This window comes from Lontra canadensis, unplaced genomic scaffold, assembly GCF_010015895.1.
Source record: "Lontra canadensis isolate GAN:19392208 unplaced genomic scaffold, GSC_riverotter_1.0 scaffold63, whole genome shotgun sequence".
Taxonomy (NCBI): Eukaryota; Metazoa; Chordata; class Mammalia; order Carnivora; family Mustelidae; genus Lontra; species Lontra canadensis.
Window position 1 is genome coordinate 9,387,045 of NW_022631057.1, and position 14,546 is coordinate 9,401,590.

Sequence of the window (14,546 nt, forward strand, 5' to 3'; positions counted from 1 at the left end):
ACCCACGCCGTGCGCCTCCGCCGCCACGGCGAGGAAAAAGAGTCCCACCCCCCCCCCCACCCCCCCCCCCCCCCCCGCGCCGAGATCTCGGCCCCGCCCCCAAATCGGGCGGGGCCGGGGCCTTTAGCCTGGGGATGGAGTTGATCGTTACAGTCCAGTCAGGCCCGCATTTATTGACCATTTACTACGTGCCAGAGTCCCTTCCCTCAAGAAGTTGATACTCTGGTGAAGATCAGACACTTGAGTGGCTTATTCAATCATGTCGGCACACTCTGGTAGGTGCCATGATAGAAGTGTATACACTTAGTAAAACCTGGGGAGGGGCAGAAAGTATCCGGCATAATGGAGAAGGATCTTCTAGGTAGGGGGAGCGGATTGAAAGCAAGAACAAAATGGAGGTGAGAAAACAATCGTTTTAATGTTAATAATAAGCCAACTCTTGAGCACTTGCTATCCTGGGAACCGTTCTGAGTGCTTTGTCTGAGTAATCATTTAATCTGCACAGCAGCCCTATGATGTAGGTACTCTTATTTCCATTTTACAGATGGAAAGTGAGGCACAGGTTCAAAGTTTACACAAATTCATACAGCTAATAAGGAATAGAGACTCTGTCTTTGGAAAGAGGCAGGGAAAAGAGTGATCCTTGAGCAATAGAACAAGGAGGCGGTGGTGAGAGAAGCAGAAGACTTTAAAAATAATCTAGATGAGAAACGATGGTGCCTAAATTAAGGCAGTGGTGCTATTCATTAGGAAGAAGGGATGCAAATGTAGGAGATAAAATTAGGACTCAGTGATAAATTGGGGAGGGACAGTAAGGTATGGAGGATGATTCAGACGTCCAAGGTACGTGCCTGAATGGTTGCTCTGCCATTGACATTGCTGAGACATTCCCCTAGATTACATACAGGAGAAATCAATATGAGGTGGGAGATAATGTGTTCACTTCTGGATGCGTTTTGGATATTGTTGAATTTGAGGTGTCTTTGGTACAGCTGGAAATATTTAACAGGCTGAATAGTATGTATCTGAAGTGGAGATGTAAGTCTGGAGTTTTTGGCATATGAGTGATAGGCATTATCTAATGCTTACTGTGTGTAAAGCATTGTTGTAAATGCTTTGAGTGTGTTAGTATATTTGCTCATTGAATCTACAGAACCATCCTGTTGGGTTGGTACTATTATGTCCATTTTTTTTTAAAGATGTTATTTTATTTGTCAGAGAGGGAGAGAGACACCGAGCACAGGACCAGGGGGAGCGGCAGAGCGAGAGCGAGAAGCAGGCTGTCCACTGAGCAAGGAGCCCGATGTGGGACTCAATCCCAGAACCCTGAGATCATGACCTGAGCCGATGCCAGACACTTAACTGACTGAGCCACCCAGGCATCCGCTATTATGTCCATTTTGCAGAGGAAGCAATGGAGGCACAGAGAGGTTACGTAACCTTAAGAGATATGAACACTTTTGAGGCATCGGGGTAGGGGGACAGGTTGAGTGCCTAGTGTCCTGCCCAGAAAAGAGGAAAGAGGAAATTCAACAAGTAGGACCTCAACACAAAAAAGATCTCTCTTATCCAGAAATCAGCCAAACCCATGAAAGTACTGTTTGGGTCAACATAGTCCTAGTTCTGCTTTCAGATTCATTAGAAGAAAGAAATCTCTCTTATCCTTAAGGAGTCTTCAATTTAAAAGAGGGGAGGAGAGAAGACTCCACTTCAATAAACTCTTCCCAGAAGTACTTGGCCCCAAAAGAGTTCAGAAAGGTCCTTTACAGAAGGTACTGCTTGTCTTAGCTCTGTAGGGCTCCAGACCTAGGTGAGCCTATTTGGCTCCCCACTGCAACAGACGCTTAAGCCAGGGGGCAGCTGGCATCCTGCTGGAGAAAAAGTCTTCAGTGCAAGATAGATACGAGATACAGTAAGTTCTAATAAAATGCTAACGGTAGAACCTAGGTAGTGGGTCTAGAGGAATTCGCTGCAAAATTCTTTTAACTTTGCAGAATATTTGAAAATTTTTCATAATAAAATGTTGGGGGAGAAGAATCACTGTTGCTCTTTGCCGAGAGAGTATATATGCTTTTGAGGGTCTCGCTGCAGTTGATTTCCTGTCATGTGCTCTTTCCTGGGAGAGCGTTAAGACGATTTTCACACTTAACACTGGCATCCTTCAACCCGGATAGGTGTAACTTCGGGGAAAATTCTAGGGACATATCAGTAATGACTAATACTTAACTGAGGGGCACTGGAAGGAGTCTAGGAAAACCTTTCCCAACCCTCGGCTGTGTACTAGGACTCCCTCACGCTCCCAACTCCCAAGCTCTCTCCATTTCCGGTAGTGACCCTAAGTGATGAGATTTTGTTGCTCCCAGATCTGGCAGCAGCTGTTTGGCTCCCCACGGACCCGATGTGACGTTGAGGGAGGGGGCGGTTGCCAGGGTAGTGAGGGGAACCTAGGGACCCAAGGGGCTCTCCCGCAAGGCGACAACTCCCCCACCTCGCACCAGACGCTTCCCTTGCCCTTTATGATGTGTGTTTACATGGGCGGAGGGATCCCTCGCCAGCTGACAGCCACACCGCGGCCGGCTCTTCTTTTTTTAAAGAGCCTAGCCACAGGCGGTGATTGGCCGAGGCCAGGGCCGCATCAGCCTCCGGGGGCGGGGCCCGGGCCGCATTGTCTCGTCTGGGGCTGGCCGGACGCCCCAGAGGCCGGACCTGGGTAACCCCGGTCCGGAGGTCCCAGGGCTGGAGCTCCCAGAGGCCTGGGTGCGAGGCCTGGGCGGGTCCGGTCCGGCTTTCCGGGGAAGAGCGGGGTTGGAGCCCAGGCGCCCGAAGCGGAACCAAGCCCCGCTCGGAGTGCCACGTCTCCAGGAACCCCCTCCTTACTCTTGGACAACACTCCGCCCCACCCGGGCCTCCGTCCCCCAAACCACCCCTATTTGTGCAGCCCCAAGTGCTTCGGACACATTCCTAACGGTCTCCATCCTCATCGGGCTCCCTTGGTCTCCAGGCCTCACTCCCCGAACCTGCGCGATCCTACTCCGCCCCCGGCCTGCGCCCCAGATCTGCACCCTTCGCCCCTAGATCCGCCCGCCTAGTGATGAGGCGCTCCCCGCGTTCCTTCCGGTCGCCTCTACAGGACCGCCAAGCTCCAGGGTTGCAAGCCGGAGGAGCGACTTTCTCCTCCCCCAACCCCCACCCCCTCCCCCATCCGCCAGTCCCCAGCTTATTGCGGGGGGACTGGACTCCAGGATGAGGGGCCGGCCCGACTCCCCAGCAGCCAGGGAGGGGGCGGCGGCCCGCGCAGCACGTAGCGCACGTGTAGGAGCCGCTCTCCACCCGGTCTGCCGCCCGCCGCCTCCGACCACTTTCCAGAGCTCCGGTTGTCGGCGGTGCGCCTGCCTTCCGCCCTGACCTCTGGTGTCTGCGCCCTCCGAGTACTGCACTCCTTCGAACACCACCCTTCCCTTCCCAGCCCTGGTGATCCTCTGCTCTTTCTCCTTTCCCCGAAGTTCCCCGGTGCACGGGCCTTTCCTCCCCGCCTCTTCACAGTCGGTCTCAGCGCCTCGGCCAATTCAATGCCCTCCTCTCTCTCCCTGTCCCCCCACCCCGCCCCACTCTGGGTGTCCTGGAGTGTTTTGTGTCAGATGTTCCCTGTGGGAACTCACAAACCCTGAGATCTCGAGATGAGCTGCAGACTCTTCGGCCTCCCTGTTTTATTTATTTTGTGTACTCCCACAGCGTCTCGTTACTACTCTTACTGCACTCATAACTCGGTAATTGTCTTTAACATTGCCTTCTTCCCCTATACATGGCTCTCCTCCAGACTGGAAGCCGCTAGCCCTGGCAGCAGGCACGTGGTAGAAACCCCAGAAATATTTGTTGAAGGGGACGGAAAAAGGCCTTGAGCGTCTGTGGCTCCTACTGGCTGAGGATGCAACTTTGGGCTGGAGAGGAGAAGAATCTGGCCTCCACAATAGATCAGTATGTGCTGGACGGGGGCCCACATAATGCGATAAATCCATCTCCCCCATTCCCTGCCCTGTTCATTTTCCTGGAACCAGCAATACCGTTTCCTCTACTGGGCTTGTCTCTCCTGTGGGGCTTCTTTGCTCAATCCTCTGCCCTACCCCCAGCTAAGGGGGCTGTCTCTTCAAATCAGCTCACCACCCCAGGACAAGGGTCTCATCTCTGGGCTTCTGTTCCTGGGAAGCTGGGTCTGGATTCTGGGGAAACACCTGATAAGTAAATATCTCTTCCCCCATCTCTACTTCTATCCCTTCTATCCCTTCTCTACTGATTCAAGCCAAGGGGATCTAGGATTCAGGGTTTTGGTTGACCTGGGTGTGGGGCCCAAAGGGCTAGACCCTCCTCCTGCCCCCTCCCCACGGAGCCTCCAACAGACACTGGCAAGTGGGGCAGTTCCCACGGTGTGGCCAGCCCTGCCCATAGGGGTGGGGAGGGCCAGAGTCACCCGGTGCTAGGGCTTCAGGGTGTTTCCTCCCTTTCTGGTTGGACCACTTTAGAGGCCCAGGACTCCTGTGGAACAACCTTGTGCTGAGGAGAGAAGTGGAGAGGTGGAGAGGGAGACGCCCTCTCCGTTCATTCTGCAGCAAAACCACCACAGCTAAGGTCTGGGGACAGAGGCGACCCTCTCAGCACACTGTATGGCCTTGGATAGCTGGAATGTTTGGAATTCCCTATATCCGGGATGAAAGTCTTCCAACAGGAAGAAAATGACTTCTACACGAATTATGTCAGAACTTCAGGGAGCACTCCCAAATCTGCCACGCTCCTTGGAAATGCCCAGTGTTCTGCCGAATCCTGTTGAGTGACCCGCACAGGGTCTCACACACTAAATGCTAATTCCCTTCCTTCTCTCCCCTGGCCGGAAGTGGTGATATGTGAACAACGAGAAATTCTGCCCTAGCATGAACGAGACAGGGCCAGCGGCAGGGAGTAATTCAGAGTCTCTCAGACATATCAACAAGGTGAAGTAGGTGGCTATTAGTGGCATTGCTTTTCAGAGGGGGAAAATGAGACTCAGCAAGGTTAATGAGCCAAAGTCACCCAGATAATAACAGAGCCAGGACAGGAATGGCGATCCTAGAGCCTTTGATCTTTCCCAAACACCAAGCTGATTTCTCTAAAGCTGAGGAAAGGGAACACAGACTGTCACCCCTACCCGCCCCTTCCCGTGCCAACACGCAGCCATTCTCTCCCCTAAGCCACAGTGGCTTCACACTTTGACTGTGATCTCCAGGACTTTTGTTTATATCCCAAGAGTTTCACAAAACAATACAAGTTTCACAAAACATCACTTGCCCTCACACAGTGACGTACTTCCTTGCTAATTAAGATCCACGGAAGCTGGTTGTATAACCCATTAATGGACTGTGACCCTCCATTTGAACAAGGGCCCAGTTTGTTTTTCCTGCTGTTTGGGCAGCTTTCAAGATGATCCGGATCAAGCAGTGAGTTTTCTCTGCCCATACCCGTCTAATCTTGAATTTTGGCCACTGCCCCTTCCCCCGCCCCACCTCACGTCTTCTGTAAGCCCTCCAGAATGTTATCCACATCACATACAAAATTGGTCGTCATCTCTTCCCTCCTCATTTTTGTTTTTCATTGTTTATCATTCACTTGTCTGCAACCCTCTATTCGTTTTCTTCCTACCCTTGACCATGGCACTTCACCCCCAGGGATGATTCTGTGCCTCGTCTTTTTAGCACCTTATCCCAAATGGGTGCCCAGTATAAGACCGGGATCTAACATTGTCTTCCAGTCTCCCAAGACCTGACTTAAAGCAGTGGCCAAAGACTCACATGCTTCAAGGGGCAGAAGTAACAGGAAAGTCAAGCAGGTGGCATCTGAAACAGGGAGAATGCATGTCCAGTCACCGGGGGCCATCACCCATCAGGCGGGGGGCAGGGGGGAAGGGAGCAGAAAGCTGCAATTTTTCAAGAGAAGCCAAAAGTCTAGGTTTTTATACAAGCTCCCCTTGTGTTGAAATATTCAATCTTCAAACAGATTTTTTAAAAAACAGTGTGTGGGCCAGGGGCACCTGGGTGGTTCAGTAGGTTAAAGCCTCTGCCTTCAGCTGGGGTCATGATCCCAGGGGTCCTGGGATCAAACCCCACATTGGGCTCTTTGCTCAGCAGAGAGCCTGCTTCCTCCTCTCTCTCCCTGCCTCTCTGCTACTTGTGATGTCTGTCTGTCAAATAAATAAATAAAATCTTTGAAAAAAAATTTAAAAATAAAAAATAAAAAACAGTGTGTGGGCCAATCAAATGGGCTTGTGATCGCTGTGAGCTGTGTGGGGCCACCTGTCCTCGAGAGGCCAGGGGGATGATGAACTTCAGACCTTCCGAAAGAACAATGGTTGCCAGGGGGATCACTCGCTGAGGCACCCAGAAAGAAATGCTAGAATGGGGGTGGGCTCCTGCCCCATCCCTACCCTGTGGGACAGGTTCACATGCCCAGACTTAAAGGAGAACTCTGACTTTCAGCCAAGTCCGGAGCGCACACCCAGGACATACCGTGGCAGCAGGCCCGGTGTCAGAGTTGGTCTCCTCATAGATGCAATGCTAACGAGGGACCTGGGGGGTGTCGGTGCTTTTCAGTATTTACTACCCCCCCCCATTTTCTGTCTCCTCTAAAGCCCTCAGAGAAGTGGAAATCAAATGACAAGACACGGAAGGGTCCTCAAAGTCTCGTGCATCAGTGTAAGAATCTCAAAGGAAAACTGGGGTGAAGGTTTAGGAATTAAAGAAGACGCTCTCCCAAGGGTGAGGAAAAAGAAGACCATGCTGAGATGCCTGGGGGGCTCAGTCAGTTAAGCATCCAACTCTTGATTTTGGCTCTGCTCATGATCTTGGTCGTGAGATTGAGCCCCACTTCGGGCTGGGCACTGGGCATGGAACCTGCTTAGGATTCTCTCTTCTTCTGCCCTTTCCCCACTCTGTATATACGTAAACATATAATGACAGTGCTGTCATGGTTGAAAATGATAGTTGTTCAATTTACTGAATGCTAGCTGTGCTAGGCATTTTTGTGTGAATGATCTCTTAAAATCCTCATACGAACTCTCAAGAATAGACATCATCTTCATTTTCTGGATGAGGAACTGGGGTTCAGAGAGGCTGAGTCATTTAGCTACGGACACACAGCCAATAAGTTTAGCAGAACCCAGATTCTGCCCAGGCTGAGTCCAGCATCTGCACTCTTTATCCATTGGCCACACATTGCCTTTCTCTGGCATACTGCACGGTCCCAGCACCTAGCACAGTGCCTGTTGAAGACATACATGATCATTCACCATTATCACATAATGCCTGATAATTAATGAGCTGATAACTAGTTGTAGAACATGTTCTCTGGGCCAACTACCAAGCAAAGCACTGTAGACCTAGCACTGAATAAAACAAAGTCCTACCCTTCAAGAGATTATGCTCTAGTCCAGTGGATAGAGACAGGCAATAAACACATAAGGTTTCTGGTAGAAACCTATGCTAAAGAAAAGAGAATACGTGACAAGAGTGATAGGAGGCTGGGTGGGAGGGGTGGTGAGTGGCTACTTGAGGCACAGTGACCTAAGGCAGGAAGAAAAACATCTGGGCTCAAATTTGAATGTTGGGAAGAAGATGGCTCGTGGAAAGTCTACAGAGAATAGCTCCAAGAAGAAGAGTACCATACAGAGAGACAAAAAGCTTAGACTATCCAAGGGATGATGCCCCTCCTCCAGGAAAAGCCAGTGGGTAGAGGGAGATGGAGTCAAAGAGGCAGGCAGAGGGCTGGATCAGGCAGGATCTTGTAGGCCACTGTCTGGAGTTGGAATTTTGGAGTTTGGATCTGATCTTTCAATGGCAAGCCTTTGGAGAATGTAGTCCAGGAAGGGATAGCATTTGATTTACAATTTTAAAAGGTCTCTCTGAGAGCACTTGGGTAGCTCAGTTATGTGTCCAACTCTTGATTTTGGCTCAGGCCATGATCTCAGGATAGAGCCCTAAGTCAGGCTCCCGGCTCAGCGGGGACTCTTCTTGGGATTCTCTCTCCCTCTTCCTCTGCCCTCCTACCCACCCACCACACTGTCTCTAAAATAAATAAATCTTTTAAAAACAAACAAATAAATAAAAGATCTCTCTGCCACATGGAGAATAGATTGCAGGAGAATGGGGATGGAGTGAGAAACCAATTAGAAGGCGGTTACAATAGTCCAGGCAGGCGATGACGGTGGCCCAGACTCACGCACGTTGTAGCAGTGGAGATGGGTGAGAAAAGCTCATGCTGGGGATACGTTTTGAAGGAAAAGGTAACAGGACTAATTCAACTGAATGTAGACTGTTAGAGCTTTCAAGGATGACTTGTACAGTCTTCCCCTGAGTGAATGGGCAAAGGGTAGTACTGTTTACTGAGATGCAGAAAACTTGGGAAGGAATACACTGGGGAGGTTTGTCGAATCTATGGTTCTATTTTGGTTCTATTAAAGCTCAGGTACCTCTTGTTCACCCGGATGGCGGTGTGCAATAGTCAGGTAATCTGGAGCTCAGGATAAGGGGTCAGGGTTGCAGGTAAGATCAGCTCTGGGTTATCTCTGTGTGTGTGCATATATATGTATATATCTACAGGCTTATATATATATACATATATATATAAGCCTGTAGATATAATGTATACACACCTATAAATATGCATACATGTACTGTATATACATATACAGTACACACACATATATAATATTTTGTACTTAAAGCCATGGGACTGGGTAAGATCAGCAGGGAGAGCATGTAGGAAGAAGAGACCCAAGGACAGAGCCCTAGAACACTCCTACATTGACAGTTTGGGAAGAGGATGATCCAGGAAAGAAACAGAACCATCAGTGTGGCAAGAATGATGTCAGGGAAGAAAGTATTTCAAGGAGGCAGTAGTCAACCACGTGAAAAGTTGCGGAGAGGTTGACTAAGAGGAGAGAAAACATGACATGAAGTGGGACGACATAACAGAGGCAAGGCTTTCGAGGAGTTTTGCTGTGTTAGGGTAGCAGAGGAATGGGCAGGATTCAGAGAGACCAGGAATTTTTAGAGGGATTTTGCTTTTTGCCTCTGTTCCCACCGGGATATAGTAGAGCTCCTTGTCAAGATGACAGGAATGGCGGAGCAGAGAGAAAGAGAGTAACACAGAAGAGAAAGGGTTCGTTGCAGGGGTGAAGCATCTGAGACGGTGAGAAGGGGGTGGAAGTCGGGGCACAACCACTAGAAGGGGGGAGTATGGCATTGAGGTTCAGGGAAGTGGAGGGCACGGTGATGGGAATGTTTGATGGTTCTTGGCATCTCTTTGTTGAAAGATGCTGATGCTGGTCTTTGGAATGCATCATACCAGCTACCAGTTCTGAAATGTACACCTGTGCCCTAGTGAGTCCTGCATCTGCTCTGATGGTGGGGCAGTAGGCGAAGGGGACACAAGAGTAACATCACAGAGGGGGCTTAGCTCAAAGCTAGAAGACTTGCTTTGCTGGCCTCACCCTCTCTTGTCATTGTGCCTGGAGTGACTGGTCCTCTGCACCCCAGCTCTCTTTTCCTCTCTCTCCTGCCTCTTCCAGAAGTCTGTGGAACTCAGAGGGCTACAGAAGAGTGGTCCTCCAGCTGTGATTGGTAGGTGACCCAGGAGGGGCTGAGGAGAACGGAGCTATGGCTGTGGCCGTGAACTCCTTCAGCTGTCATTGTAAAGCCTTTTAATCCGATATGTATCTTTGTATTTATGTTCTGGAGGAAAGAAGCTGATCTCTTTGACATCAAGTGGTTTGTATGTGAATCACCTAAGTGACTTGAAGTCCTGGCTTAAGGCAACTAGGTAAGAAAAGTTTACTCTGGAATGCCTGGGTGGCTCAGTCTGTTAGGCTTTTTTCTTCGGCTCAGTCATGATCCCATGGTCCTGGGATCGAGCCCCATGTCAGCATCCTTGCTCAGCTGGAAGCCTGCTTTTCCCTCTGCTACTCCCTGTGCTTGTGCTCTCTCTCTCTCTCTGTGTCAAATAAATAAATAGGAAAGTTTACTCTGTGAAGCCTTCCTACCATGTACAAGTTTTCTCTTTATAATTCTTATCAAAAAGCTAAGAGGTTAAGGGAGCGTGTTAAGCTCTGCAGAAATACTGCACTGGCAGGGATCCAGAAAACAGGGAGATTCGAGAATATTACAGCCTCAGGAACACAGAAATTACCCACTACCATTTCTCTTCTTTTGTGTGTTGAACATAGAAGGAAAGAATCAAGAGCAGGTGACGAGGCATATTAAAGCCTTTCCTCTGATCATTTAGAAACAATCAGGGAAATACATTCTCACAGGAGAAAAGACACTGAAACAGAGGAAGAAAGCTATAGACAAGTGCTTTTGAGGCTGAATTAGCTTGAAGTCCAAAGCCTAACATTTACAAAAGGATTTTTTTTTTCACTCTAACAGAATCACGTTCTGATCAAGGTATGTGAATAAAATTAAAGATTGGAATAAGTTAAGGAATATCATTTATTAAAAAGGAAGAAAGGCACCAAATTGCCTAGCACTTAGCAGTACTTCAAGTTCAGCTATTGTAATAAACTGGCTGTTTTTTAAGATAGCAAGGGTGGGTGGTAGCAACTGTTTTCCAAGATAAAAAGGGCCTCATCACTGAAGCCCCAGCTGACCCTTATCATTTGGAGAAGGGAAAACTTTGGGAACGTTGAATCTCCAAACAAACCTATGATGAGAAGGCAGCAGAAGTCACAGGACAGGTGACATTCCTTTTGGTCAGGGAATAAGGCTATTGTTCCCAGCTCAGATAAAAAGCAGGCTTTGGTAATAAGTTAACAATGAGGAGGAGGAAGAATAGAATATGGGGGAGTGTGTGGGGGAAAGCTTCCAGGGGACGAAGAAGTTCTAAGCATGGACAGACGGAGAGAGTGCCCAGCTGCTGTCCATGTTGACTTTTTGCTATAGGAACAACACCCTACAGCCCCCATGCGGTGTTCCATCAGGCGCAGCTTCATAACCTCTGTGAGCATCGGATTCCTGTGGCTCTTCATCACCTTGAAAGTCCCAGAGCAAATTGAACATGATCAAAACAAGATGACTATCAAAGGCCAGGTAGCAACCCTTGCTTCTCTGTATGGGAATCGAGGGTGTAGGGTGGGAATGGTGTGGGCAGGTGGTTCCTCAGAACACCTATGCCTTTTCACCTGAGAGCAGGAAGCTCCAAAGGGAGTTGGAATATGAACCTGAACCCATTGGTCCATAAGGAAGCTGCTCGCCCACCCCCAATATTTGTTAAGGTAAGGAAGAGAGTAGATAGAGCTGGAGCCCTCAACACTTTGGCTAGTGGTCAGACATCCTGAGGATGTGCTGGGCTCGCTCTAGGGAGAGTGAGCCATTCCCTCTCTTATGAGAAGCCTCTAGGGGCTAAACCCTATTCTTTTTATGAAAGGAGGTACATGTTTTGCCTTTTGTGAATGCTCTAGGAGGACAGTTATGACAAAAGGAAAGACCTGAGACCACTAGAAGACTGGCAGAATCTTACCTTCAAATATTTTAAAACGGTTCAGCAGAGAAGAAAAAGTGAGTTCTAAGGAGGAGAATGGGGGATCCTAGTGGAAGTAAAGACATCAAGAAAAGTATGGTAGCTAGGAAGGAAAGAAGAAGGGAGAGGAGAAAAGGCAGGACAGTGCCCAGGAATAGTGGAATCTGGCACTCAATTCCCTCTCTACCATGACATTTGCATATCAGGAATGAGGAAGAAGGAGGGAAAAGATAATTGTTAAAGGAAGGCAGAGTCACTGCATTAGAGAACATCTGGGTTAGAAGAGGCCTTAGAGTCAGAGTCCAAACCCCACTGTTTCGTGGATCAGGACTAAGCTCAGGAGTAAAGGGCCTTGCCCAAGGTCACACAATCAGAACTCCTGACTTATGAAGAAGTACTTTTCCTCTCACCTAAAGGTGAGCTTTAGGAAGATGAACTAGATAAAACAAAAAGAATGATAATAACTATAATATTTATTGAGCATGTAAACCATGTGCTATAAAATTCTGGCTCAAAGAAGACTCAAAGGGACCTCTAAAGCAGCATCACCTAGCTTAGTGCTTCTCAAACTTTCACGTGCATGTTAGGTTCTTGGTGATACAGTCAAAATGCAAATTCTGTTTATCTAAGAACACAGATTCTGTGTTTCTAATAAGCTTCCAGATGAGACTGATGTTACTGGACTAAGGCCCACATTCTGAGTAGCAATGATCTAAGCATCCCCGCTACCAAAAGAGAGAATAGAGTGGAAATAGGAGAGGGAAGAAAGAAATAGAAAAGGTCCCAAAGAGCACCCCAACCCTGAGCCCTTTGACCACCTTTATCATCAACCCAATGGACGCTGACAGTTGTCCCTATTTTGCCTCTCCTCAGCATGGCTGACAGTGGGGATCTCCTCAGTGCCACAACCACATCAAAGAAGCCTCTTGCACACATTGGTCTCTCTGTTCCGTGCTTCCTCTAAGAGCGAGAAGAAACGTCTCACAGTGCTGGTCCACCTGGCACATTCTGACCTCACCCGGCTCAGAGAAACCGTTCTCCATATTTCAACCCTCTTCAGCCCACAGATCTTGGCAGGGCAGCTGCTACTGATCCACGCTCCACCTGATGTCTACCCCTCCGTGGATGACATGAGGAAGGAGGCCCGTCATGGGGAATTCTACTCTAGGCAGAATATAGATCACGCCTTCCTCGTGAGCTTTGCCACAAGTCTCTCTGAATACTTCCTGTTACTGGAGGACAATGTCTTTTCTGCCCCCAACTTTATCACCCACATTGATTGGAAGGTGAACACCATGAGGTCTGACCCATGGGTGCTCCTGGAGTTCTCGAATCTGGGCTTCCTTGGCAAACTCTTTCACAGCAAGGACCTCCCACTCCTGGCCCATTTCCTCCTCCTCTTCTACAAGGAACAGCCCCTTGACAGGCTGATCCCCCACTTCCGTACCCTCCTAGCTCAGAAAAACCCAATCATCTGCAGACCTTTCCTTTTCTACCCCAGGTTCTTCTTCCACATCTCTAATGACACCCAGAAGGCCACGCCAGCTCAGAAAAAGAACTCCTACATTCCTGACAACCCACCTGGAGCCATTTTCACAGATATGAAGGTTTTTGATGTTCATTTCCCCTGGGAAGCCTACACTCTGGATGAATCATTCTTCTGGACCCACAACGTTAGTGCAGGGAACCACCTGACAGTCATTTTGAACCATCCGGCGAACTTGAGCAAAGTGCAAGTGTTGACAGGCACCATCGTGGATGGAAAGTATGCCCTAGAGAAGGGGCAAGTGGAGCTGGGCTACAACCCCGAGGGAATGCCCCAGTACTGTACCAGCTTCGCCTTGCTGGGCCATCTCTTCGAAGGGCAGATGAATCAGGAGATATTTCTGAAAAGTATGGGGAACGATGTGAGCTGCATAAGGCTGGTGGTGAAGGCTAATCAGGTTGGCAGTCTTATAATCAGGCATATTTATCTCTGGGAGCAAAATGCCAAAGATATGGAAGGAGTTCAGAGTTGGAGATAAATCAATAAGGGTGTAAAAGAAATTAAAGTCTTGAAGCCATTCCATTCTAAGCCTATCTGACTGACATAGGGGAGATGCCAGGGAATGAGGGGCAGAGAGAGAAGGCTCTATGGTTCTTTTGGTGCCGCCATGATGTTAAGAGACCAGTTCCTTCTTTTCTTCTACCCAGACAAGTGATTCTTATAGGACATCTTTTTCTGGGAGCAGATACAGCTTACCCCACCTTGGTGAAGGCCTCAGTCACCCCCAGAATGTTTGGATTTGGGGGGATGCTGTTTTTGTTTGTGTGTGTGCATATACCAATTATATGTTGACACAGGTGGGGGGAGTGTAAATGTGACAGTAGGAGGGTAAATGGGGAAATCCTGGGGTGTCCCTAAAATTGACATAAGAAGCCAAGAAAGTGACTCTCATTAGAAGTCAAATTCTCCGAAATCCAGGAAAGTGGCAGATGGACTGATAGCAATAAAACTAAGCCCTTAACTCTACCCCTTTAAGCTGTTTCATTGTGCCCATCTAGTTTCATCCGTTCCTCAACAACTTGGCCATAAACAGTTTGTAACTAAAACTTCACTTTCTCATCAACAATTCACTCCTTAACCCTCACCCCCTACTGGCTTCTACATCCACAATGCTATGGAAACTCTTCCCTATTTGTAATGACAAAAATAGTAAAAAACCCAGTGACATTTTTTCAGAGCTCATTCCCCTAAACTCTCCACAGCAATACACAATACTAACTAGTGTTCCTTCTTGAAACAACCTTCTTCCTTGACTTCTGGGATGCATCCATTCCTCAGACACTTACTGAGTGGCTACTATGTGCCAGGCACACAAAAAAGCCCCTGTTGGGGTTAAGTACATGGTGTTTTGGAAGCACAAAACTACTCTTCCTAAAACACTTTTGGGGGCTTAGGAAAGGCTTCTTGGAAAATAAAATATCCAAGCCTAGACCTGAAAGATAATTAGAGAAGATATCCAGGTAAT

The 14,546-nt window shown here is 48.5% G+C and overlaps 1 protein-coding gene across 1 annotated transcript; it reads left to right on the forward strand.

The window, feature by feature from the left end:
• The first annotated feature begins 6,652 nt into the window (after positions 1 to 6,652).
• Positions 6,653 to 13,642, forward strand: LOC116879807 (alpha-1,3-mannosyl-glycoprotein 4-beta-N-acetylglucosaminyltransferase-like protein MGAT4E). Its single transcript, XM_032878291.1, is given in 5 exon segments — positions 6,653 to 6,716; positions 10,959 to 11,105; positions 11,477 to 11,573; positions 12,409 to 13,290; positions 13,293 to 13,642. Coding segments are annotated over 5 exon segments (1,350 nt in total). The 5' UTR covers positions 6,653 to 6,674; the 3' UTR covers positions 13,475 to 13,642.
• Positions 13,643 to 14,546: the final 904 nt, after the last annotated feature.